The 23,900-nt window shown below is 51.8% G+C and overlaps 7 protein-coding genes across 7 annotated transcripts; 3 read left to right on the top strand and 4 right to left on the bottom strand.

Annotated features, from left to right (window-relative positions):
* Window positions 1–632: 632 nt before the first annotated feature.
* Window positions 633–2,447, top strand: A1O5_13210 (uncharacterized protein; the record flags this gene model as incomplete). Its single annotated transcript, XM_007753777.1, has 5 exons — window positions 633–801; window positions 859–1,164; window positions 1,211–1,668; window positions 1,729–2,106; window positions 2,169–2,447. The coding sequence occupies 5 exons, from the start codon at window positions 633–635 to the stop codon at window positions 2,445–2,447; spliced, it is 1,590 nt and encodes a 529-aa protein (XP_007751967.1).
* Window positions 2,448–2,887: 440 nt separating this feature from the next.
* A1O5_13209 (uncharacterized protein) lies at window positions 2,888–3,370 on the bottom strand (the record flags this gene model as incomplete). Its single annotated transcript, XM_007753776.1, has 1 exon — window positions 2,888–3,370. One exon carries the CDS (start codon window positions 3,368–3,370, stop codon window positions 2,888–2,890), a length of 483 nt encoding a protein of 160 aa, XP_007751966.1.
* Window positions 3,371–4,756: 1,386 nt separating this feature from the next.
* Window positions 4,757–6,292, bottom strand: A1O5_13208 (MFS transporter, FHS family, L-fucose permease; the record flags this gene model as incomplete). The annotated part of the gene is made up of 2 exons (XM_007753775.1): window positions 4,757–5,882; window positions 5,973–6,292. 2 exons carry the CDS (start codon window positions 6,290–6,292, stop codon window positions 4,757–4,759), a joined length of 1,446 nt encoding a protein of 481 aa, XP_007751965.1.
* Window positions 6,293–8,221: 1,929 nt separating this feature from the next.
* On the bottom strand, window positions 8,222–9,317 carry A1O5_13207 (ribosomal RNA assembly protein KRR1; the record flags this gene model as incomplete). The annotated part of the gene is made up of 3 exons (XM_007753774.1): window positions 8,222–8,893; window positions 8,940–9,212; window positions 9,258–9,317. The coding sequence occupies 3 exons, from the start codon at window positions 9,315–9,317 to the stop codon at window positions 8,222–8,224; spliced, it is 1,005 nt and encodes a 334-aa protein (XP_007751964.1).
* Window positions 9,318–10,090: 773 nt separating this feature from the next.
* Window positions 10,091–13,453, bottom strand: A1O5_13206 (lon protease like, mitochondrial; the record flags this gene model as incomplete). Its single annotated transcript, XM_007753773.1, has 2 exons — window positions 10,091–10,267; window positions 10,340–13,453. The coding sequence occupies 2 exons, from the start codon at window positions 13,451–13,453 to the stop codon at window positions 10,091–10,093; spliced, it is 3,291 nt and encodes a 1,096-aa protein (XP_007751963.1).
* Window positions 13,454–13,849: 396 nt separating this feature from the next.
* On the top strand, window positions 13,850–15,534 carry A1O5_13205 (molecular chaperone DnaJ; the record flags this gene model as incomplete). Its single annotated transcript, XM_007753772.1, has 2 exons — window positions 13,850–15,288; window positions 15,339–15,534. 2 exons carry the CDS (start codon window positions 13,850–13,852, stop codon window positions 15,532–15,534), a joined length of 1,635 nt encoding a protein of 544 aa, XP_007751962.1.
* A 593-nt stretch (window positions 15,535–16,127) lies between these two features.
* Window positions 16,128–19,352, top strand: A1O5_13204 (uncharacterized protein; the record flags this gene model as incomplete). Its single annotated transcript, XM_007753771.1, has 1 exon — window positions 16,128–19,352. The coding sequence occupies one exon, from the start codon at window positions 16,128–16,130 to the stop codon at window positions 19,350–19,352; it is 3,225 nt and encodes a 1,074-aa protein (XP_007751961.1).
* Window positions 19,353–23,900: the final 4,548 nt, after the last annotated feature.

The raw sequence follows: 23,900 nt of genomic DNA, 5'->3' as shown, positions 1-23,900 counted from the left end.
GGCAATCTATGTCAGAGAAATATAGATAGAATTTCTGTAAATTCCGCGGAGAGCTGCCGGGTTGAGGCGCCGAAACTTGTTGTGAACCCATATTCTCCTACCCATTCATAGCGGTCATTACAGGACCTCGCGATGATCTAGAGTGAAAAGAAGGCAAGACATGGCCTTGCCGAAGGTCACCTTCCGATGGGCAGATGTCGATGCGGACAAGCTGTGCCGGAAGGCCACCTCTTGGGAAAGGATTTCCCATCCACCCGTCTCAAAAGAGCCATCTTTCTCCGTGTTGTTGCGCGCGGCGAATTCCAGCTGGGGAATGGACTGGCTTGACCATCTGCCGCCTCCACCCCATGGGGTTTTTGGGACCCATCTTTCTCCGCCGGAGTGCTTTGGGTGCGCGCTGGTGGTGCGACCACTGTAGACGATAACGCTGGACTTAGGGGAGGATCATAATAGTCTCGAGCCGTGAAAACCATGGAAACAAAAAGTATTAAAGGATCGCAAATTCTCTTCAAGAGACATGTCTCCTCGTCGGCTCAACGATCACATATCGTGAGGCCGGTTCTCCAGCACTCTATCTCAGATCTTCGACTCTCTGTCTCGTCCTGTACCAGACCAACTCTCCTGTTTCCAGCATGTCCGAAAAGTCGGTCGAGAAATATGCTGCCGACCAAGTCGAGGCGGTCGATCGCAGGAAGAGCACTTCGGAAGAAGTCACCGAACTCAATGGCATCGAGGCAACTGCAGCATCCAAAGCGGCATGGCTATTCTCCGTTACCGTCTCGGTGGGAGGTTTCCTTTTCGGTAGGTGCCTACGTGATCGTTTCGCGAGACATCATTTCGAACTAATACCCGATCCAGGATACGACACTGGCTACATCTCCTCGGTCCTCGTCTCAATTGGAAAGGCGCTCGGCCATCAACTGAGCTCGCATGAGCAAGAACTCGTCACATCCTTGACCAGCGGAGGAGCCCTGGTGGGAGCTGTGTTTGCTGGCCTTATAGCTGATCGTTTCGGCCGCAAATGGCCTATCTGGAGTGCCTGTCTGCTCTTCGTGATTGGGACTGTCCTCCAGACCTGCGCCTATCATCTGGTCCAGTTCGCAGTTGGCCGTTTTGTAGTTGGCCTGGGGGTCGGTTCCGCGGCGATGGTTTGCCCGCTTTACAGTAAGTTGTCAGAGGTACAGAGTGCACAATGCTAACAGTGGAGTAGTCGGCGAACTAGCACCTGCCAAATATCGGGGCCGAATGATCGCCTTCAACAACATGAGCGTCACCTTTGGCCAACTAATTGCTTCTGCTATCGGAGCAGGCTTTCAGCACGTCCATGGTGAGGGTTGGCGAGCAACTGTTGCCATTGGAGCCGCACCTCCCATTGCCCTTGCTGGGCTGCTTCTGCTGTGCCCAGAGTCTCCCCGCCAGTTAGTCTCGCATAGAAAATACGAGGCTGCAGAGGCTGTCTTACTGCAAATTTATCCAACCTCCACTAGCGACCAACGGCAGGCCAAGATCAAGTCCATCGAATTGTCGCTCCAGGAAGCAACCATGGCCATGTCCGAGGACTCGCTCTGGGCAACGCTCAAGCGTATCTTCACCACTCCAGCAACTGGGCGGGCTGTCCTTACCGCTTGCATTGTTATGGCCATTAGCCAGCTAGGCGGTTTCAATACTGTAAGTGCTCCTCTTGTGCTGCCAGAACAGTAATCCGTTCCTGACTTTAGTAAATTACAGCTCATGTACTATGCTGCCACGCTTTTCAAGATCGTGGGTTTTACCAATGCTACAGCGGTCGCCATCACCGTCTCTGGCACCAACTTCGTCTTCTCGATCGTCAATCTCGTTCTTGTCGACAAGTTTGGCCGCCGGGCGCTCCTTACCGTCACTGTTCTTGGTATGTCGATCTGCATGATGATTGCCGCCGTCTCGTTCCACTACATCCCCATCAACAAGGACCTAGTTGTGGAATCCGACCATATCGGTTGGCCGGCAACTCTCGTGCTCGTTGCCATCATCGTATACGTGGCGTGCTTTTCGTCTGGAGTGGCTACGATCGCGTGGATCGGGACTGAGTTGATTCCTCTCGAAGTCCGAGCCATTGGAACCATGCTGGTAAGTTCCTGCTCTGTCCAATCGTCCGCCCTGCATCAAGCGGCTGATACCCTTGGGCTCAGAATACCGTGACGTGCTGGAGCACCAACATCATCATTGCTTCCACGTTTCTTTCCATCATGAAAAGCGCGAGACCGGTTGGCACCTTCGGCTTGTATTCAGCAATATGTTTCGTGGGCTGGCTGTTCATTATTTTCTGCTACCCAGAGTGCAAGGGCATGCCGCTGGAGACGGTGCGAGAGGTTTTCAAGACCGGATTTGGCGTCAGATATTCAAAACGGTGGCAGAGGGAGCACAAACATCTCGCCAAGGTCAGCGCACATACTTCCTTCGGCCATTAGCTAGGCCCTCTAGGCTCGGTAGGTATATAAATCATGATGGATGAGGGCGCGTGTTGCGCGTGTCACGATACCCAGTAAAGAGATGTGGTGCAGAGATGTTGACACTAGCCTAATTAGGCTAGGGAGGATGGGTCTTGTCACTGCGGCAACCTGTTTGACGCTGTCACCTTTTCAAACCCATCGGTGCCACTCCAGACATCGAGTGCTCAGTGCCCAGTATCGGGTAGATCTTCCTTAATTATCCAAACTAATGGGCCACATGCTGCGCAGGGTCTTCACACATGTAGAGAGGCCATGAGAAAACGATAATTGTATAATGCTTGGATGCGTTCATTCGTTAATAATTGACCTTGGTGGCGGTGTCATCTGTGACAAGTCCGTCTGGTGAGGGTGCCCACGACCTCTCGTTCCCTCTACATCATGCCGCACGCTTTCTCGAACTAAGTTTTTGCTCCCTTCATTTCGCCGATCTTCTTCATCAACACGCTCGTATCCGAAAATACTCTCAGCAATTCCACCTTCAGCTCCCCAGCGTTGTCCTCACTCGCTGTGATCCACGTGGCAAAGTCCGTTGTCACCTCCTCCCCAGTCTTCAAGATGCTCGTTAATTTCCCTGTGAACACCGTCTCCGTCTTCCCTTCCGGTGGAGAGGGCATCATGAAGACACGGTCGAGGTAATGTTGCAGATCCACAATGGGCCCATTGGTGCGGTTGATCATGTCGTCGTGCAGTTTTCTCAAGGCTGCTTCGCCCGTGGAAGGCTCAGGGGCGACGTGCAGGGTACCATCTGAGTGGAAGGCGGTGGCATATTTGTAATCGGTCGAGGGCTGGTCCCAGGATTTGAGGATTGTGAGGATGACATTAAGGACGGGATCGGGGATAGAAGAGGCATTGGCGAAGGTGTAGGGGTCGCGGTTGTACATTATGAGTAGAGCACTGTTGGTCTGAATGCGTTCGTGGACCGGTCTGACGCGACTGGGGACAGTGCTTTTGTCAAGGAGTTTGAGCAGAGGTTGACAACGGCCAAGGGGTCGATGTCGTTGACTTTAAAGCATTTCGACCTTGGAAGTTGGCCTGAACTTCTCCTCATCTCGCTTGGAAAGCGCAACGCCGACCAATGCTAGAGACGCACGTCTTGGTCAGGCGCGGTGTGACTTTGCATTGTACGTACAGGGCCCTCGGCAGACTGGAGGTGCCACACACAATGTGTAGCTGACTGTTCTACCGCAAGACCCGTTGTCGATTGAAGATTCAATTGACGTCAGCTGAGTTGCGGGCTTGAACAATTTGGAGAGATTCTCCTGACTGCAATGCCTTGTCCAGCCTTATTGACATCGAGAAGTCCGAAACGGATTGCCCAAGGAACCTTTTCATTCATTTGGTCTGCCCCTCATAGCCCAAAGCAAAAAAAAACGAAATAGCACCGTCAGACCAAACAGTCTTCGTGGCAAACATAAAGTCGTCTCGCTGCTAGATTGGGCGTGACCTTCATTCATAAGCATTATTTCGTTTACCTTCGGAGATAGTGGTGCTCTATCCTTGATCCAAACTACTGTCAATATGGCACAGCAGCGGCCTCGGCATTATTGAGCACTCTCAAGCTACATATTCCGATGCAGTGGTAGCGGTCGGGACCGTGAGAGGCAGAACGACAAGGGTGACAACCCAGGAAAACAGATGAGCACATGCCCAGAACTGCACCACTCCATCTCGGGAAGCACATCCTCGACATGCGGCGGCACGCACGAAGACTAACGGTCGAGGGAACCCCGCCGCTTAGCAATATTTTATTAATATACGAGGTCCAGGCGTGGCTCGATTGGACGAACAAACACGAGAAAGGTCAAGTCGCGGCCTCATGACCACCTTGACGTTTGTTGCTCTTACTAACCTCGCTTGGTACGATGAGCACATTACCAGGTATCCAAGTTGGTCTTCATTCTCCTCTCCAGCCCTCACAGTGAACTCAGACACAGAGTCCATGTCGGGGGAGGGTTCCTGTGACTGGTCAGGGAGAGAGGGGCAGCGCTGGCAGTCTTAATTTAAGCAGGACAAGTTCTTGAACCCTTCGGTTGCTGGAGGGTTCTAAAATGGGTTACCAAGAGAGACTCGAATAGTTTGAATAGGTTGGAAACCGTGTCAAGTGAGATAAGAGGAAGGGGAGAAAGAGAAGGAAAAAAAAAGACAAATCATGTTGGTATCATGTCTATAGCCATTCACCCGACTCGGCCTTCGTTTCATCGTCACCGTCCTGACATCGAGATAAACGCTTGCCAGCCCGGAGCCCTAACCTCGCTGTCGCACCATGTTCACACCTTCTCGACATTGACTGAACGTCTCTTCTCCATCGCTTCAAATGTCTCAATATCATTGATGTCTCCGATGATGGTTCCCCGTCCCTCGTCGACGTAGCCAATCTTGGTCTCACGGAATCCGTCCAACTCTTTCTTGCAGACCGTATTCAAGTAGATGGGGAAGATGAAGCTAACAAAAAACCCGGCCAACGGCACGCACATGGCCTTGTGATAGGTCATGTGGTCAGCCGCAAGACCTGTGAGAGCGGGGAACAAGGCACCGCCCGAGACGCTCGCCACAATCCAGGATGATCCTCTCTTGGTGTGTCGTCCCAATCCACGGATGGAGAGAGTAAAGATGGTCGGGAAGATGCAGGACTCAAAGAAGAGCACCAAGGAGAGGAATGCAACACCCGCTTCTCCTGAGATACCTATCGCCAATGAAATGAAAACCATGATCATGGTCATGAACAGCATGAGAATCAGACGTGGCTTGACGAACATGAACAATCCCGCCGCAGCAAATCGACCAATGGCGAACAGTGATTGACCGATGGCATAGCGGTCAGAAGCCGCAGCCTCGGAGAGTCCAGCAGATTCCTGAGAGTATCTGATGAACTGGGAAGCAACTGCGACTTGGGCGCCAACGTATGTAAATTGTGCAGCGACCCCGAAGAACAGCTTGTATTGCTTCGAGAGTGGCTTCTCTTGGTATCCAGTCAAGTCAGAGCATTGCTCCGCCTGAAGAGCCATGTCGGCATCTGTGACCTCCGGGAGAGGGCTGAAGAAGAAGACGACTGCAAGACAGAAGACGAAGGCTGCAATGCCTACGTAAGTCCATTGGACGTGTGATAGGTCGGTCGCATGTGTATCCTTGAAGAAAACACGAGAAGCCAGAAGAGGTGCCACAACAGACCCGACAGCCTGGAAAGACTGTGAGAGCTCAAGACGGAACTCGGACAATCTTGGGGGTCCGCAAGTCGCGATGAAGGGGTTGGCAGATGTCTCCAGCGTAGAAAGGCCAGACCCTACGATGAACAGAGAACCACAGAAGCCGCCAAAGGATTTGTACACTGCCGAGGGCCAAAACATCAGGGCGCCGACGCCATAGATGCATAGACCGGTGATGAAGGTCCAGCGACTGCAAAGATATGTTAGTCTCTACTGATCTTGACATAGCCACAAACAACTCTTTCAAAGGTGAAACAGTCGTTCTGGAAGGAGGACTTACTAGCCAAATCTGCGGACAATCCAGCCAGAATATGTCAGAGGTCCAATGAAATACGCTCCGAAATATGCTCCTTGAAGACCACCTGCCTTAGCAGCAGTGATGTTGAGTGATGTTTGGAACTTGGCGTTCAGCACATCGAGGAGGCCATATGCGAAGCCCCACAGGAAGAAGAGGATGGTGACTAGAGTGATAGGGAAGATAGATTGTCTGACAGTAAGAGCCGAGGCGCCGGTCAAGCCCCTGTTGGCCACGCTCTTGCGTTGCTGGCTCGCCATTGCCTCAGCATTGGACGGTTGACGCTCGACCGAGTCGTGGTCCATGATGGTGATGGATGTATTGGTACTTCCAATGACAGTATGGTACGGTTTTCGGTTTGTATAACCGAGACACGTAGAGGGAGTATCGAGCAGCTCTGAAAACAGTCACCGGACGAACAGATAGGCAGTAGAGATATATGTAGCTCGAAGGCGGAGAAAGTGAACGAGGGAGAAGTCAATCACGAATGGTCTCGTAAAACCTTGATGATCGAGAATCTGGTAAGGGAACGAATGCTGTTGATCGTGATGGATGGGCAGAGTTGCTGGGAGCATGAGTGGCCATCTTATATACATCCCCGCGAGGGCCATATCTATCGTTCGTTGAGAGAATTAACCTTCTGTCAGAGCTTCGCAAGAGCTCTGGGTTGGATGCCTCTAGAGCATCTCAGCGCCGGTGTTGGTTTCCTGTGGAGCAGACTTAATGCGAGCGCATGACAAGAAATCGAGTTTGGCCGACCAGCCTCTTGGGCGAACCTGGCCTGTTCCAGCGAGGTTGTCTGCAAATCGCTCCATATCGGTGACCATTATGTCGTGTCCCAGACCGGAGAAGTGGAGAAGTCGACGATTCCTCGAACCACGAGAGTTGCCCAGCCTGTTCCCTTCTCAGGTCAATTCGAGCGAGCCATGTTGATTGGGTGGAAGCTGCAGGACAGACCCAGGCTACCGACCGGAACGGCGAAACTATTCCCCTGCTTCAGTGGGCTTCGGCCCTTTTCCAAACTCGAGTTTCCCCGAAACCACACCGCATGCTCGTGTAGCTTCTCTTGCTCCTCAAGACATTGCACAAGCTGGCGAGCGATTTGTCCAATAAGAGGTCGCAGACTAGCTACGAGGAACTCCACACCAATTAATGGACGACCTCCTCGAGACTTCATTGCGGACCTCAGCCCATGGGGCGTCGCTTGGCTGTCGGGCTTGGAGACCGACCAACGCCGGAGCAGGAGCGAGACAGAGCACAATCTGTGGCGACCAAGGTCTCCTTCGGCCATTATCTGCAGGAATTTGCAACGGCGTCTAGACTGTAGGGCGACAGAATACTTAAGAGGGGCCACAGGACGATGATTTCGCGATGCTGTACTCGTCTCACAAGCATATGCCACCACCCGGACACCAGCTTTCAAGCCACTCGTGCATCGACTTGCCATTACGGCATCCCGCTACAGAAGGTTCTTGCCGGCCTGAATGAGGGTTTCAAACGATAAGGGGACATGAGACTTGCCAACTGCGTCATTATGACTATCGAAATGATGGAGCGCGCCAGATTATTGAACTCCGCCCGGGGCTCCATCCGCAGGCCTGAAAGGCGCTAATATGATTGCTAGAAGGCGCCTAGAAGGAGTCTCGAAGAAGTTTGTGGAGAACCAAGACCCTTACTGGGATAAAGGAAGACTCTGTCGCTGTCGACATTCTGATTCGTCCCTGGTAACCAGGCGGTGTTTGATTTCTGCAGTACCTGCTTTGCGGGTGCAGCAAGACTGAGGACGCAGAGTATTAACGTCTGCAGGCTCGCATAGAGTGGGGTTTCGTTTTCATCGGCCCATAGCCATGCGCATCCAATGTTGTTTGATTGGAGCGAGACTTAGAGGTCCCTGAAGAAGTTGTCCATTCCGAGCGGGGCGAGGGGTTGCATCGCGCCACTGAAGGCGTTGGCGGCGCGAGATATCTCAAATCGATAGGAGCTGGAAGAGGGATGTCCCTGATAGTTGTATGGTGCACTTGAGCTGGGGTCGAATCATTGAGATGAGAGGAGGCAATGTGTTGCTTAGAGTTAAGACTCTTTCCATCTCTGGTGAGCCGCTTTAGACCGGATTGGTAACAAGGTTGGCGCAATATGCGATAGACTGACCGACTGAGTCCATACAAGCGTAGAGTCGCAGGCGATGGGTGTGATCCGCAGAACGTGAGCGGACTTGTTGAAAGACCTACTCATCCTTATGTCTTTTTTGATTTCTTTGTTAGGCGGCTGTCTTCCTCGTCCGTGCTCTTCCTCTTTGGCTTTTCCTGCAACATGTCTTCTTTTGGGGCAATGAATGCCTGTTCTCGCTGCCGTTGCTTCTCTTCCTTCTTTTCTCTCTGCTTTTCGTGCCGTTCCTGTTCTCGGGCCCTCTCTTTGGCCTGCTTAGCAAGAAAATATTCACCGCTCTCGATCTGCAGATCAATTTTGCTCTTCTCCTGCGGTGGCGGGAAGGGTGTGTAGACCTTCTTGGATTTGTCAGTGACCTTGTGGGGAATCCGTCTCTTGCTCAGAGTCTTCTTCTTGAAGTTGGGTAAGAACCTATCCCAGCTTTCATTCTTCAGAGCAGGGTCTTTCGACAGCTCCCGCTTGATCATAAGTTCTTTGACATGGTATATAGGATGGATGTTGTTCATGCAATCTTCAACAACTCTTCTCACTTCTTTAAGACCTTTGTAGCCGCCCATAGCGCTGACGGTGTTTCCCTGGACGAGGAGGTAAGTATTGGTGAGGAGTTCGAGAGCCTTCAGTGTAGAGCCATTCGGTCCAAGAAGGCGCTGACGGCGTTTGACGAATCTCTCCTTGTTGCGGACCAGATTTCTGATTTTGATGACATCGCAGGCCATGTCGTCCTGGAGGATCTTTATGGCCTAGGACACCTGTTAGACCTGATGGTATTTGCCTAAAGCAACTTACTTGCGGAGCAGGTACACTCCGGGCCAGCAACTTGATGAGGTCTCGGGCATCGAGAATTGCGGCCGGGTCAAAGGTTTTCCTGGTGGTACGGACTTCCATGCGACCTTCGACCAAATCGAGTGTGCATGCGATTCCTCTCTTCTCCAATGCTTTCGTGACCAAGGGCCAGGCCTGCTTTAAGTACAATTCCCGGTATTTTGGGAATAGACACACGAAAGACGATTCTTCTGCGAATGTACCGCCGACATTGTGTTCCGGCTTGAATTCTTCAACCTGGGCCAAGTTAGCGAAGGCAAGAGAATGACGAGAAACTCGGACCTTCCACTTGTCTATATCATCCGTGTCCCACGGTTTATCTTTCTTGTGCGTCGAGGGCATGAGTGCGGCTAGCAATTGGTAGTGCAAGGTCGTGCGCGATGTCGCAAAGCAATACCAAATCTGCAAGTCCTGGAGAAATGAAGGCTGCGGAAATTCGCTTGAAAGAATGCCAAGCCAGGACCAAAAAACCTACTTTGACGAGGCTCCGAAAATGCGCAAAGCTGATAGGCTGGAGGCGGATGAGCATTCAAAGGTGTCTACTGGGTAAGCATCTCGGCGAAGAATTCGTCAAGCCGTCAAGGCACCAAACCTTCTCAGCACTCCGTACAAAATGTTTCATGACCACGAAGCTAGCGCACTTCTTTTAAAGTTGACGTAATGAGTTGGATGTCCGCGGACCACCGCTACCTAGCACTGTGTCACTCCTTGAGCCCTGCCCACTCGACTCTAATCATAAGTAATATACATCGCTGACGGCAGAGAAGGGATTCCATATCTTTCTAACAAATATCATCGTCGACGGTACTAGATGCTCCTGCAGCTAGTCACCAAATCCTCACTTTTCGTCATGGCCGTTCTCGCTCCTTCTTGTCCTCCTCTATTTGCTCGAATGCTGTTGCTTATATGCAGGTACCCCGGTTCGAAAGAAGATCACCAATCTCGGAAGGCTCGGTCTATGGATCTATACACACCTTCCAGATCAATCCGCCATTTTGGATGCCACGTGACACTTTTCATACCCAAATCGAATACTGAATGACCGTAAAGTTTGATCTTCTCCGAGAGAGGAGCAGCTTCTGCGCAGACAAGTAACTTTCGTCTTTCAACTCCACTCAGTCATTGTCGTCGTCTCTCCCATCTTTGTCCTTTTCCTTGTCGTCTTTTCCTTTTCTCTCTAACGCTTCTTTCCACCGAGAATTGACCTCTTCGACGGTCACGTTGGGAAAGACAATGTCGAAGACCTCATCATACCAATCGACCGCGTGGCCATCGATACCTTCTTTGATATTCTGTCAATCAACCAATGTTAGCAGGTCTGCTTAACGATAACTCCAAAAAAAAAGCAAGACAGAGAGACATACCTCAGGTAACTCACACCAATCCCCCCAATTATCCTTCGGAAACAGGATCTTTGTGCATCCAGCCCTCCTCGCAGCCACCGTCTTCTCTCTCAGTCCGCCTATCCTGAGTACTTTGCCCGTGACCGTCAACTCGCCTGTCATTGCTAATGCGGGATCGACTTCTTTGTCCATCGCGAGACTCAGCAGAGAAGTTGCCATCGTGATGCCCGCCGAAGGACCATCCTTCTGGACCGCGCCCTCGGGACAGTGAAGGTGGATCTTTGCATGGTCGAAGAACTTATTATCAAGGAATCTCGTTGCCATGACGTGCTTGGCAAAAGAGTATGCGATCGACGTCGACTCTTTCATGACTGGTTTGAGATTTCCCGTGCGCTCGAGTCCAGGTCGACTGGAAGGAGAAAGTGCGGATTCGAGGATCGATTCGACGTATAGAGCTGCGCCGCCCATGCTCGTCCAAGCCAAACCCATTGCTACGCCAGGTGGAGTGGTCTCGTAGAGACGGTCTGCAGTGAAGATGGGTGGCCCGACATAGTCTTTCAAGTTGTCCTTCGTAATCGTAACATGAACAGAGTCTGGAACCTTGAGAGCAACACGAGGTTTTTCGGTTGTTTCCTGGTCGATTGTTTCCGGGGTGTCTTTGACATCCGAATCATCCTTTTTGCTCTCCTCAAGCGCGGCTTTGCCCTCTTCAGTCAGTGCCTCCGCCTCAGGAAAGGCTTCCTCTCCAAGATCTTGAACAATCTTCAGTGCCGATTTGCGGTAGACCTTTTCAATTTGCTTTTTGAGGTTACGTACGCCAGATTCGCGGCAATATTTGTTAATTAACTCCTCTATCGCGGACTCATCCAGTTTGACGTCAACATCCCTTAATCCTGAGATTTCTTTCGCTTGTGGAGCGAGGTATCGGTCTGCGATGGCCTTCTTCTCATCCGCGACGTAACCACTGAGTTCAATCAACTCCATTCGGTCGAGAAGAGGCCGGGGAATGGTGTCGGTCATGTTGGCTGTACAAACAAAAAGGACTTTCGAGAGATCGACGGGGATGTCCATGTAGTGATCTAAGAAACTGGAATTCTGTTCCGGGTCGAGAAGTTCGAGGAGTGCTGATGCCGGATCTCCTTGATGACCGCGGCCAATCTTGTCCACCTCATCAATGAGGATCAGAGGGTTCTCGGTCTGGCATTTCTTGAGCGCTTGGATGATCCTTCCTGGCAAAGCGCCAACGTAGGTCCGGCGGTGACCTTTGATCTCAGCGACATCAGTCAGTCCGCCCACGCTGAAGCGATAGTACTGCCGATTAAGGGCCCGAGCGATCGATTTGCCGATAGACGTCTTTCCCACGCCGGGAGGTCCAACAAAACATAAGATCTTGCCTTCCACTGTCCCACGGAGCTTTCCGACAGCAATAAACTCGAGAATCCTGTCCTTGACATCTTTTAAGCCGTAGTGATCTTCGTCGAGGACAGTCATTGCATTTTTGATGCCAAAATTCTCGGCACTTCTCTGACCCCATGGAATCTGAGTAATCCAATCCAGGTAATTCCTCGTCACATTGAATTCAGATGCCGCAGGCTCTAGATGCGCAAGCTTGTTGAGTTCCTCCTCAAAGACTTTTTTTACGGCTTCAGGCATGGCCAGCTTTTGGGCCTTTTCCCGGAACTTCTCCACTAATTTGTCCTTGCCATCAGATTCGATCCCGAGCTCTCTTCGAATACCCTTCATCTGTTCCATGAGCCAGTATTCTCGCTGACGCTTTTGTATCTTGCTCTCGACGTCTTTTGAAATCTTAGATTGCAACTGTGCGTTCATCAGCTCCTTCTTAAGCACGACAAGCGCCTTGTGCAGCCTTTGAGCAACATCCATGGTTTGGAGGACGTCCTGCAATTCTCCAATCTCACCAGCTGAAACGGCCGCTGCGAAATCAGCTAGCTTGGCTGGCTCTTCAAGCACATTCCCGGCAGACTGCGAGACACTGAAGTCGGAGATCTGATCTCGAAATAGTTGATTAAGGCTGGCGACTTCTTTAAACACACTCACAATCTCTGATGTCAAGGCCTTGATTTCGCCGCTCTTCTTGTCAAAGGGCATTTCCGTCAGATTCTCCACATTGACTAATGAAACCGGGAATTTGCGTAGGAACGAAGTAGGTTCGTAAACACTCAGTTGGGCGTGCTGCTCCTTGTTCGGCTCCTCAAAGCTTGCAACAACATCGCCCTTGTTGTCGGCGCCGTCTGATTTTGGTTTTCCTTCCTTGGCAGACTGCACTTCAACAACCGAAGCCCCCTCTCCTGTCGTTGACGGGGGCATCAATGCAGTCATTCGGATCCTCCGGTGAGGATATAAAACCGCAGTCAGGCTGTGTTCATCCCCATGCACCGGAAACGCACTCGTGATCTGGGCGAAGACACCAACGTCGTGAACGTCATCCATTTTCTCAATAATGTCCTTGTCGGCAGCGTCATCCTTGAAGAGAAACGCTCCCACGTAAGGTTGTCCTCTCCTCATCATCTCCGTTATTGCGGCAGCAACGTTGGGGTCTCGGATGGTGATCGCCTTGTAGAAGCCTGGGAAAAGAGGGCGTTTTGCGATTGGGATGGCCATGACCTGTGGATACGTCTCTGGAATGGTGGGTTTGGATATCTGTGTGCTCCGCCGCCCACGCCTACTGCCATCACCTCCACTACCGGAGGTTTGCCCAGTCCCTGAGCCAGAGTCGCTGCTGCTCCCCCCTGCAGCCACGGGTTTGCCATCGCTTGCAGACTGGGGTATAGGCTGCGGTTCGGTAGGGGTTTTCTTGGATTCAGCAGCATCTTCCGTCCGCGGTGCTTCGTCTAGCTCATTCCCTACTTTTTTTGCCTTTGACTCAACTTCTTCTTTTTGAGGCGGCGAATCATCTTCCGGCGGCTTGTCTTTCCTTCGAGCAGGATGAGAAGTGAACTGGCGTATTTGTAATCCTTGATGAGCAGCGATGGGCAGGTAATTAGACGGGCTCAGGGAGGTCGCGGAGGTCGATAATGGATGTCTCTGTAGAAGCTGTCGCCTGCAGTCCCTACAGATGTGGCGAGGATTGGCCCGGAGTGCAGTCCTCCATGGTAACGTTTGGCCGCGAAGCATGCTCTGGCAGCAGCTATCCGCTTCTACCCAGGTTCGAACGGCAAGGAACTGCTCCAAGATAGGAGAATTAGAGAAAAGTAGAAGCCGCGGGTCGGATGCAAGCCACTCAGAGGAAAGGAGAAAGGCGGAACGGAAGAGAAGAAGAGCAAAAGCTGAAGGCAACGGCGTACTGCGAATACTCTACTTCGCATGACTTTTGATATCATTGTATCAGTTGTGCTAGAAGCGGCAACTCAGCCGAGGCAAAAGCCGAAAAGTGCCTGGAAGTTTCGAGGCCAGACCATTCACATCAAACTCATCTTCAGCCATCCTGCAACCTCGACGATCTGGCGCGACTGAACGACTCGATGCACATATAAAGGCCGTGCTGATATATCTGCAGACACAATCTCCCCCATGAGTGCCGCAGCAGGGGCAGCCGCTTGGGCTGGTACGGCTCCGCTTCCTATGCGGACGATTTTGAGGACGGTTCAATGTCCTCGACAACGGAACAACCTTACTCGCAAAGCTCAAACAAGGAGATTCTATGACTCCGCCGCTTCGAAACGACCGCTACTACAACGAACGTGTCCAATGTCTCCACGAACCCTGTCAAACCAAGTAAGATCGTTTTCCGCAACCTCGACTGTTCAAGCGACGAAGGACCCTTATGCAACTTTGGGCGTTGGAAAGAATGCCACCGCGTCTGAGATTAAAAAAGCATATTACGCTCTAGCAAAGAAGTATCACCCGGATACGAACAAAGATCCCAGCGCAAAGGAGAAATTTACAGATGCGCAGTCAGCATATGAGTTACTGAACGATCCTCAGAAAAAGGCCACATACGATCAATATGGTGCCGCAGCCTTTGACCAAGGCTCCGGGTTCCACCCAGGTGCTGCAGGTGAGCATCCATTTGCCGGGGCTACTGGAGGAAACCCTTTTGCGGGATTTGGTGGCGGCTTTGGTGCGGAGTTCAATTTTGAGGATCTGTTTGGCGCATTCACTGGTGGCCGTCGTGGGCGGAGGAGCGGTGGACCTTTCCAAGAAGAAATTCTGGTCGGGGAAAATATCGAAGTCCAGACGAATATATCTTTCATGGATGCCGCCAAAGGTGTTGCTAAGAACATTACCATCACGCCTCTTGTACAGTGCGGCACTTGCAAAGGTGACGGTTTGAAACCAGGTTCTTCAAGACAGCAGTGCAAACGATGTAATGGAACTGGTACGAGAGTGCATGTGATGCAGGCCGGATTTCAGATGGCATCTTCTTGCGACGCTTGTAGTGGGACCGGGGTGGTGATACCAAGGGGATCCGAATGCAATACCTGTGCTGGCAACGGGGTGGTCCGCAAGAGAGAAACTGTCGAGGTCGATATCCCTGGTGGGGTCGAGGATGGAATGCGTCTCCGCGTGGCCGGTGCTGGTGACTATCCGCCAACCGGAATGTCCGCAAATCCCAAAGCCCGAACCCAGCGCGGAGACCTATACGTCTTCATTCGAGTGGCGCCAGATGCCAGATTTAGCCGCAACGGAGCCGATATTCTCCACACTGCGTCGATACCTCTGACGACTGCGCTGCTCGGAGGGGAGGTAGTTGTGCCGACTTTGGACGGGGAGGTCAAAGTCAGGGTTGCGACAGGGACATCCACGAACGACAGAATCACACTGCCCGGGATGGGTATGAAGAGGCTGGGTGGACGTGGTGCTGGTTCTTCTGGCGACCTGAGGGTGGAATTCAAAGTTCAGATGCCTAAATATTTGACCTCCAACCAGCGGACAATCATTGAGATGCTAGCTGATGAAATGGGTGACAAGACGGCAAAGAGGATCATGAACTTGGATAAGTACAAGCAGTGAGTGGGCCGGACGATTTAACGGGCAGAGTGCTGACCGATTTCCTCAGAGAATCCGCTAAAGATAACAAGGCATCGAAACCATCCAACAAGGCCAACGATCACAAGAACGAAGGGTTCCTGAAATCCACCTGGCATCGGCTCACCCATCAGCATGATAATCTGGAACCAGACAAGTCAGGGAAGGAGAATGAAGCAGGAGCACACGACCCGGATGAGCCAAAGAAGGCATCCGGGTCCGGTTGATTTGCTGTGCGTCAAGCATTGAATTCCACAACCCCCATCTCTTACTTTTTACGATTCATAGCGAAGGCGATAGAAGTTGGCCTCCAGCGGGTTCTCAAAAGAGTGTACAGTATCCCATATATATGTATACAGGCGATGTGATCAAGTGGCCCAGTACTACTGTCTAGTGTAGGTATACTAGTGCTGGTTGAAACAGCAAAGCCAACGAGTACAGTATAGCATGTACCAATGAACTGGACGTTAAGCAGGTCTTCCAATCCACACCGGGTCGGCGGGGACGTTGGCTGAGGGGTGAAGGTGTAGTCCCCGTATAAAAGGCTGCCTGACCAATATGTACCCAGTACATGTACGAAGCACTGCCGAGTGGGTCTCCGCTCGTTACCCAGCGCGGGACGCAGATCGCTTCGTCCGCGTTGTCCTGCATGTGTTTTGTCTATCTCAGAGTCGCCTCGCACGGCCATCGAACCTCGACTCTTCAAGACCGACTTCTCTTATGTTGACTGTATTTGCCAAATGCTTTAATTATCCCCTTTGTGATTTCCCGATTGTCGCCGTCGCTTTTACCGAATCCACGTCCTTCTATCACCGTCAAGATGGTGCAAGCGCCGATGATATCCTGTCCGCTGAAGACAACATCGGAGGTCAGCTGGATCGAACCTCTCTCTCAGTATATACGCACGAGCTATGGAGACGACCCGAGCAAATATGTTGAAGAGATTGGAACTCTGAACAGATTACGGCAAGACATGAGAGGGGCTGGTGCCGATTCGGCATCTGGAAGGGACTTGCTTTATAGATACTATGGACAACTCGAACTTCTGGACCTCCGGTTCCCCATCGACGAAGCACACATCAAGATCTCTTTTCAGTGGTTTGACGCTTTCACGCGCGCCTCCACATCACAGTATTCGCTGGCCTTCGAGAAGGCCTCCGTCATATTCAACATAGCCGCTGTTTTGTCCTGCCATGCGGCCGCCCAGAATCGTTCAGAGGACAAGGACCTCAAGACAGCGTATCATTCCTTCCAAGCGTCTGCCGGCATGTTCACTTACATCAACGAAAATTTCCTCCATGCGCCTTCCACTGATTTGAATCGAGAGACCATTAAAACCCTCATCAATATTGTTTTAGGCCAAGCGCAGGAGGTGTTCATGGAAAAACAAGTTCGGGACGGAAAGAAGCCAGCACTGCTGGCTAAACTCGCTGCGCAAGCGCAGTTCCTATACGGCCAGGCAAAAGAGGGCCTCGAATCCGACCATGCGCGAGGGGTATTCGAGTCTTCCTGGTTGAAGCTGATTCAAATCAAAGCACTACACTTCTCTTCGCTAGCAGAGTACTATCAGGCATTAGCTGAGGAGGAGACCAACCACCAAGGATCTGCGGTCGCGCGATTACAGCTGGCGGAGAAGTCGAGCAAGCAGGCCTACTCACTTGCAAAGGCCTTTCCATCATCGCCGTCCTCTGCTTCAAATCTCGGGTCCGACACCGCCCCAACCATACAGTCAATTACACGAAGGCAGATGGAGAGTGTACAAGAGAAGTTGGCATCTTCAGTCAAAGACAACGACTTCATATATCATCAGACGGTGCCGGCAGAAGCGTCTTTGTCCCCTGTGACAAAAGTTCCAGCGGCCAAAGCCATCCCCCTCTCCGAGTTATATCAAGGGCAAGATATTCAAAGGATCATCGGGCCGGACATTTTCCAGAAAATTGTGCCCATGTCGGTCACAGAATCGGCCAGCATGTACGACGAAGAGAAGGCGAAACTGATCCGATCCGAAGCGGAGAAGGTTGAACAAGCAAATGGAGAGATGGCAGCGAGTCTCGATTACCTCAAGCTTCCCAATAGTCTCAATGTCTTGAAAGGCGGACTGGAACAGGAAATGGGCGTAGATAGGGAGTTCGAACAATGGTGTCAAGAACTGGCGAACCACCAGCCATTTACCTCGGCCTTTGAACAGCTCCAAAAAGACAAGCTGACGGTTTTGGAAAGTTTGGCCAAGAGCACCAAACAACTTGACATGGAGGAGAGCGTCTGCGAAAAGATGAGATCCAAGTATGGAGCAGATTGGACCCAACAACCGAGTTCCAGGTTGACGTCAACGTTGAGAGCCGATATTAAAAGCTATCGCGACACAGTGGACGAGGCTGGCAACAGTGACGCGCAGCTGTTTTCGACAGCTCGGCAGTACGAAAGTGATTTTGAAGAGATGCGGAATGCAGGTGAACAAGGCGAGGCAGACGTTCTCTATCAACAAGCGTTAATCAAGGCTGGGTCTGGCACGAAGAACAAGACCAGAGACGCAGATGAAGGCACCCTCCTTGACGAAGATTATGGGGAGGGAGGCTTGTCCGTTGCAGACCAGATCGCCAAAGTCGAAGATCTTCTGAGGAAACTCAATCTTGTGAAACGCGAGCGAATGCAAGTTCTGAAAGATCTGAAGGAGAAAGTTCACACTGACGATATATCAAATGTGCTCATCCTGAACAAGAAGGCCATTGCAAACCAAGAAAATCAGTTGTTCCAGGCCGAGCTCGAGAAATTCCGGTCTCACCAAAATCGGCTCATCTCGACCGTCCACAAGCAATCTTCGTTGCTCAAAGAATTGACGAAGACATATGGCGACTTGCTGCAAGACAAACGAGTTCGTTCAGACCAGCAGAGGTACGACGCCGTACAGAAGAGCAAGAACAGTGTGATGAACAAATATCGGAGAATATTCAACGCGCACGAGGATCTGATACAGGGGCTTATGCGTGCACAAGGCTTCTATAGTGAAATGAAGGAAAGCGTCGACAGTCTGGAGAAGAATGTTGATTCTTTTGTGAGCAATCGGAGAGCAGAGGGAGCTCAACTACTTCACCAGATTGAGCAGACCAAAAACAGTTCGGCCGATGGTCAAGCTGCTGCCGAGCAAAGACGAATGCAGGAATTGATGAATCGCTTGTCTATGGAACCCAAGTCAACGTCGCCTTCACAATCAGAGCCTTCAGTTTTGCCTCCTCTACCGCCGATTAACCCATCAAGATCGCCCGCACCTCTTTCGCCAACACACCCCACGACAAACGCCGACCCACGCTTTACGATTCCTCCCCGTCATTCGCCCGCGCCAGTTATGCCCAACGGATATTCTAATCAATTCCAGCCTCCTTCGCAGCCAACGAACCCGTCACCCATTGATTCCCAGCATGCCTTTGCTCAAGGAGCAGCAGCCCCTCTCTCTTCGGGATACAATCCCATGGCGTACCCTGAAAGGTCTGTCGCATCGCCGAATCAACAGCCGGCTTCTTATGGCTTCTCGCCCATCAGCTCGCCTCCCCCCGGTCCAGCGAATGCATACTTTCCACAAGCCGGTCAAGCTCATCAGCAATTGACGTTCGCTTCCCCAAGCCACCAGTATCCGCAATACCCCTTCCCTCCTCCTCAGCCCGGTGCACCTCCGCCAAGCGCCTCCTATCAAAACCCGTCGCCCCATCCACAGATACCTCAGTCCCAACCACCCTACCAACAACATCAGCCTTATCAGCCGTCCCCATCTCCATACAACATGCCTCAGAATTACGTTCCTCCGCCCCCGCCACCGGGCCCTCCTGGTGGAGGCTCAGCAACACAGTACCCTCCGAATCCGTCTGGGGTCTGGGCGAGCGGACCAGGCGGTTATGCGAGCTATACGCATGCCATCAGATATGGGCAGCAAACTCAGCAGCAAAGCCAACCTCAGACTCAGGGGCAGACACAGCAGGGGCAAGCTGCTAGTGGTGGAGCCGCAGGAGGACAGGATCAGGATCCTTGGGCAGGATTGAGTGCATGGAAGTAGATGGCCTGGTACTGGATTGTTTTAGACCTTGCATAATGAAGGCAATAGTACGGTCGTCGCAAGTAACGTGAGGGGTATTTGATCATGAGCTTGACGAGGCTATTGGAGCTAACCGACGCGCAGGATCTTGGCCCTGCGGAAGGCTATCTGCTCGAGATGTCGCACGCATATGGCATGAACAACTTGTAACTCTTTCTACCACATGAAGCGCGTTTAGGCGATGGGTATTTCGTACTGCTTGGATCTTATCCCTGCACCCCGGCTATGTAGAGTCGTCCTCACTTGAGCAGCCCAATCTTGTAGAAAGTTTGTCGCTGAGCTGCTTTCCTAGCACTTATCGCCCTCACATGGTGCGTCTGTTGGAGAAGGGGCTTTCCTTCACGACCTCATGCACGGCCATTGTCTTTTCTTCAACTCGAAAGGTTCGCTGTCACGATAAGAATCTGATATACGGCGATACGTTATGCTAGGATCGAGAGGCAACCACTGTGTATGCAAACCAACCCTAACCGCCTGCCACTCAAATCAAGTAAGGGATGGAGAGACCATGGGCGACACCCTATATACACGGAGACGCACGCAGAGTGGATTTCAATGTGGTAGACAATAAGAGGTTCTTGTAAAGGGGAAAAGAGTTGACTGGCATTGGGGGAGGGAAAGTTGAGTCTGCTAGAAAGAATGTACACGAGAGAGATGCGGCACGGCTATCATCACAGGAGTCGCTTGGGTCTAGAGCATGAGATACCTGGAGAACGGATAGAGAGATGGTCGTCTGCCCTGTATGCCTGTGAAAGAACTGCATCTCTGTCGACCGTGGCGGAGCAAAGGCGACAGCGGTAGCAATACCTGAAATAGCGACCCATCTGCGACTCCGATCACCCCAAAACACAGATTTCCATCGTGCTGGCAGGATTGCCATATCCCCCGGCTCGCCCACAACCGGATGTCAACTCAGAGACGGATGAGCCGATATCAAACAGGAGTTCCTCCGTATACGAGTTCGCAGGTTCATTCCAAGAAGTGAAATTTCGGGTGGGAGACCAGGTTTTCGAAATTTGGCTCAATGTCGACATTGTCTCCGTAGAGACAGGCAGGGATGCAGCATCTGTGTATGCAATAGTTTTCAAGGGTGAGAAGCAGAGCTGCGTGAATCACGGGCCTTGGGACTTTACTTTTGCCTTTGTGGCTGGCGAGGTCTCACTTGCGGGCGCAAGTCTGGGGATGTTCAATGCCCGGATGATGTCTCCAGTGCGTGTCTGGATGTAAGTCAAGTCCCACCATATTCCCAAGCATTGCTCGTTTGAAGGGATAAAAGAAACCAGAGATGACACTCGTGTGGCGGTCGGATAGGCATTCGGAAGGGCGAGTAGTGCATGTGTTTTGGTTGCTTCACCGACATGGTTATTGCATCCTGTGGCTTCTGGTTCGTCGCAACTGCGAAGCCATGACGCAAGATTAGAAAACCATCAATTCCCAACATTCCAAGGTGGTATCTGCATGTTGAGAAACTTCGTCGGAACAAGGGAAAGGAGCTTTGGGTCTCGAGCTGAACTCGGCAGGTGGCCCACCAGGAGCAAACTACTCCCACTAGGGCAGGCGGAAGCAATTCCTCATTTAAAACCTGGGGAAGAATACTACCCCTTGTACCCCTTATACCCCTTAGCCTATCCCCAAAGAAGCGCATGCTAGACACACAATGTCATGTTGACTGAGTCGAGTTGTGCGTCGAAATTGTTGCTGCATTGGAGCTTTCAACCTTCCACACCACTACCTACATTATCAAGCGAATTGGTTGATTTCTAGCATGACAACAGGCGAATAGGACAGGATGAAGCGGGTTACTTGAGCCCCTTCCTGCGAGGGCTATTGGCTCCTCCCCACAAAACCTAAGTAGGTAGTTAGCGAGTTAGGTAGGCCCGGTGCTCTTGGGGTATAGTCTATATATGGGGAAAATTGCGTGTTGGGTTGTGAGTTGTTGATCCGTGTGGAGAATGTGTGACTGTCTCCAGCGCACGGCGTCTGTACGCCTGACCTCCAGAAACCTCGTGAATGCTGGCTTATCCCTGCAACCTTCAGCAGCGTGAGTGGAAATGATGCGGATGTAGAGGATGTGATGTGAAATCAGAAAGGAGAGTGACCACCGCATTTTAGCCTCATGCGGAACCGACGTGATCAGCGCATCCTTCGCACGTTCAAGAGCTCCGCCGACGCATGTCGATTCGGGGGTGACTGACAACCGGCGTCAATTCGATGACACCTTCTCGCGGCTGTCCAACAGTGACAGCTTTCGGGCGAATGGGAAGTCTAAGAAAATGGTTGTGGAATGGGCATCTATGTAGATGAGAAGCAAGCATCGTCCACAGTATCACGGGTCTGTTAGTAACTGTTTCCTGGTTGCCTCCACACCATGCCCGTCATGAAGACTTGGCTGTCACGCTCATAGGTGATGGACGCGCTCGAGTTTTTCAGCTGGAGGCGACGGTCATCATTGGTCTGGCTCTTGTTGACCGCCTTGGTCTTCCCATGCACGAACAACATGTCAACATCACAAAAAGAGAAGACAGCATGGAATGTGCTTGTCTCAAATGGGTGGGGGACTGTCGATCTCGCCTCTCACCATCGATTCTTTGAGTTGCCAGAAGCCTGACAGGCCACGGGGAAAGAAACATGAATCCAGAGGCCTCGTATTGTTGGCCCCCTCTGAAAAATCACAAACACGAGGCCTTGAGGAGCATGTGGCAGGCTGAGCACAGCAGCAAAAACGAAACTTTGGCGTGGCTCGTCGGCGCCCAAGTTTCGCTCACCCCATCAGTTAAGGCGCACTTCGGATGATCGGCATTCCCTTTTGCGACCGTCCACAGATGAACATGCGAAATGTTGGCTTTTACGAGGAGACAGGATAACAGCCTAAGCAGCTGGATCAAGGCTTGTCAGTCTCAAAGCTCTCCACGGTCTCTAATACAGGTGACAACATCTGCACAATTGGCGTCCAAGGGGTGCTACCGAAGAGCAGGTGGGCACGCGTACAGGAAGAAACTGTCGTTGGCATGTGAGATCTGCAAGGTTTGGAGACACATTGGTTCAATGAGGCGTTTTTTAAGATAAGGATGAAGCCTGAGCGAGGGATGGATAGTTGACTTTGGCCAGTTGAAATCGCAGTCATCGCACAAGGATTGTGTTTCTCCTGACGTCGCGGTCGGCTCGCTTTGGACTTCCCCACGAAATAGGTAGAGGAAGGGGACCAGAACTCGGGTGCCAAATCCCGACCCCCCTCGCCCCTAAACAAGGCGTACTTGTTACATACCTAGGTAAGTAGTTACTTATAATCAGCCTTTTGAAACCCCAACGCTTGGAAGTTCTCAGAGGACAGTCTTGTGGTGGCGGTGGGGCCGTCACGCATGGAGCTTGCATTGTGCAGGAATACGAATGCCGCATTCTCCGCCTATTTGCGGGCGATCGGTGCATTAAGTTAGATTTGTGTGGGGAGAGAGCAAAAGATGCGGAATTTGCGGGAAATGGGGAATGAAATCCGTACCAAAAAAAAAAGCGCGGCGATTGCCTTGTGCAGTTTGTCGCTTGGAAAAGTCGACGTGTTCCACATTCCGTATTAATTTCCGGGTCTTCCAGGTCTTTTGGGCGCGACGAGGCCTTTCGCTAGCGTCGGCGAAACAAGAGGGACAAGAGATTCATCTGCGCCTCCAGGGAGAGGGGGATTTGGCGCTGAGACATGTCAGAAGTGTCGAGACGTGCCGACCACTTACGTCTTGTCTCGGAGACTCAGAAAACTTGACCGTCGTGAGACATGCGTGGACGAATTCCGAATGCAACCGCCGGCCGGCTAATAACACCGAGTGACTTAAGCAGAGACGAGTACTCGTAGTCGTTCGTAGTTGGAGATTTGTCTCGCCCTAGTTGCAAACGTACTTGGGACACCACAGCCACGAGTCAAGATACAGAACTCGGCCACAGCAGTAATAAGACTTGCTCAGGCCATATTCCGATCTCGGTTATAAAGATTCAAGACCTACATAGGGTGACCCAAAAGCCCTGTGTCTGACACGTTCTCCACAATTGCGGCCATCAGTGATCACATCTCGATCAAAACTGCCGGTCTTCTGGTCCAAAGGAAAATCGCCCGAGAGTAGTATACCCTCGGCTCATGCCTGCATCAGCACGGCATGGATACCTGGTAATATTGAGTTTCTTGATCATTTGTGCTTGGTCCATCAGTCCGTGGACTTGCGTGACCTCGGGTTCTGTCACTCTGGACGGTGATCTGCTAGGTAGTCGGAACCGGCAACGGCAAATGGGTTCCCACGCTCAGCCAAGGTAACATGGTACTTCTCGCCGTGTGCAGATGCGAAGGGGGGCTTGTGGCTAGATCGCACCCTGGGGATGCTCCCTCCGCATCCTTTTCGAGTGAGAGCGACATAGGCTGGGGACTCCACGATTTGCCCCCCCCCCCCCCCCCGGCCCGGCTTTGTGACGCTTGTCCGGGGCAGAAATCGAGCAAAAAGATCAGGTCGTTCCAGAGTAGACCGAGTCGCG

This window comes from Cladophialophora psammophila (genome assembly GCF_000585535.1).
Source record: "Cladophialophora psammophila CBS 110553 chromosome Unknown aczJe-supercont1.44, whole genome shotgun sequence".
In the NCBI taxonomy this organism is placed as follows: domain Eukaryota; kingdom Fungi; phylum Ascomycota; class Eurotiomycetes; order Chaetothyriales; family Herpotrichiellaceae; genus Cladophialophora; species Cladophialophora psammophila.
The sequence above is the reverse complement of the archived record's forward strand: the minus strand, read 5'-3'. Positions and strand labels throughout refer to the sequence as shown.